Here is a 1,713-nt window from a genome sequence, read left to right as displayed (position 1 = left end):
TTTATTTTATATTTCCTAGATTCAAGAGGTGTTTTCAAATGTTTTGAATATTTCGTTATCATAATCAGTTTTCAGAACTTGTACTAGCTTAAGTAATAGCAGACATTTCTCAATTTAGAAAGCAGGGTGCACTACTAAAATACTTAGTAGCATCAGGATAGGTCAGAATCCCTTCCCATTGATTTTCCATAGATTTACTCAAATGAGGGACCTTACAAGAGATTTAGAAGTCATATACTTGGAGAGAGATGACAATATAAAACTAATCACGTAGAGAGGTAAGTAAGCTGACAGCATCAGAAACCAAACCTTGGGGTTCCCAAACATATCTGAGGATCACAGGGTAAGAGGTAGACTCTAATAACTGAAAGCAGAGGTGCATTATGGGAGCTCCAAAGAGCCCGGATTTGTATTGTTAACATTCCTAACAGCACAGTTAATGAAAGTAGATGAGACTATAATTAACTGCACTAAGAATCTTTGAAACTTTCCTAAATTCAATGACTATATGGACTCCTTTTTTGGTGAATGGGAACGAGTACCAATTATATCAAAACTAGGTATTGCATATGTCAAGATTTGAATCCTGTATTAATTCAGGAGAGGAATGTCCCTTCTGTGTTTCTGAGACTGGAGAGGAGGAAAGAGATTTGAGATGCAGAACAGACTCACTGACACTTTCCTTCAAAAACCTCCCAGAAACTTTACAAAATTGGCTTCATCTGGAAATGCTGTGGTTGCATAAACCAACCAGAGCAGCTGGGCCACAGAGGCTTGAACTCGAGCTTCCTATGAGGTTTGTGTTATGACTTGAATCACTGTGGGAGGGGTATTAATGTACTGTTGACAGAAGTAAGTGCCAATGTCTTCAGGCTCCAGCCTACTGATGGTGAGAGTGAAATCTGTACCAAATCCACTGCCACTGAACCTTGATGGGATCCCAGTTTCCAGATTGGATGCACCATAAATCAGGAGTTTAGGCACTTTCCCTGGTATCTGCTGATACCAAGCTAACAAATTAGCAATGTTCTCACTGGCCTTGCAAGTGATGGTAACTTTGTTTCCCAGAGATGCAGACAGCAAGGATGGAGACTGAGTCATTAGGGTGTCACATCTCACACCTGATAGGAAAAATATACAATGAATATACACTGAATAATACTGAACAGGATGACTCTTAAAACTTCCTACAGCTCTGGCCAAACTGGCAACAAAAGTCCCCACTGCTTCCCTTCCCTACCTGAGAACCAGAGCAGCAGAAGCCCCAGGAGCTGAGTGTTGTCCCTCATGTCCATGCTGTGTCCTGACAGGAACTAATACTCAGTGTGTAAACAGACTAGTATAAGTCCTCAGGGCAGTGGGGTGTGTCCATATCATATGCAAATTACCAAGAAATGAGTGTTTGACACAGCTGTGGGATTTGGTTGATCTCATCTCTTAGAGTCAGCACAGGCCAAGTGTCCCCCAGGTGTCCAAGACAGACAAAAGTAGCAAAGATTTGTCCGCAGAGAACATATTCTATCCATGGGAGAAAGCGCAACTTCAGTATCTGATCCAATGAGGAATCAGGTATTTTTACTACTTCCTTTATATCATTTTCTTCCTCACTTCCAACAAGGACAGTGGAATGTCCTCCCAAACAATCCCAGAAATCAGAGCAAACCTTATTCCCTCCTTTTGTTAGTGCATGTGGATATGACTAGCGAATAGTAA

General features: G+C 41.2%; 1 gene segment (V, D, J or C); it reads right to left on the bottom strand.

The window, feature by feature from the left end:
* Positions 1 to 789: 789 nt before the first annotated feature.
* On the bottom strand, positions 790 to 1,295 carry LOC103742801. The segment is given in 2 exon segments: positions 790 to 1,121; positions 1,241 to 1,295. Coding segments are annotated over 2 exon segments (387 nt in total).
* Positions 1,296 to 1,713: the final 418 nt, after the last annotated feature.

Source organism: Nannospalax galili, unplaced genomic scaffold (genome assembly GCF_000622305.1).
Source record: "Nannospalax galili isolate Female #2095 unplaced genomic scaffold, S.galili_v1.0 scaffold5142, whole genome shotgun sequence".
Classification (NCBI taxonomy): domain Eukaryota; kingdom Metazoa; phylum Chordata; class Mammalia; order Rodentia; family Spalacidae; genus Nannospalax; species Nannospalax galili.
This window is presented reverse-complemented; position numbering and strand designations above follow the sequence as displayed.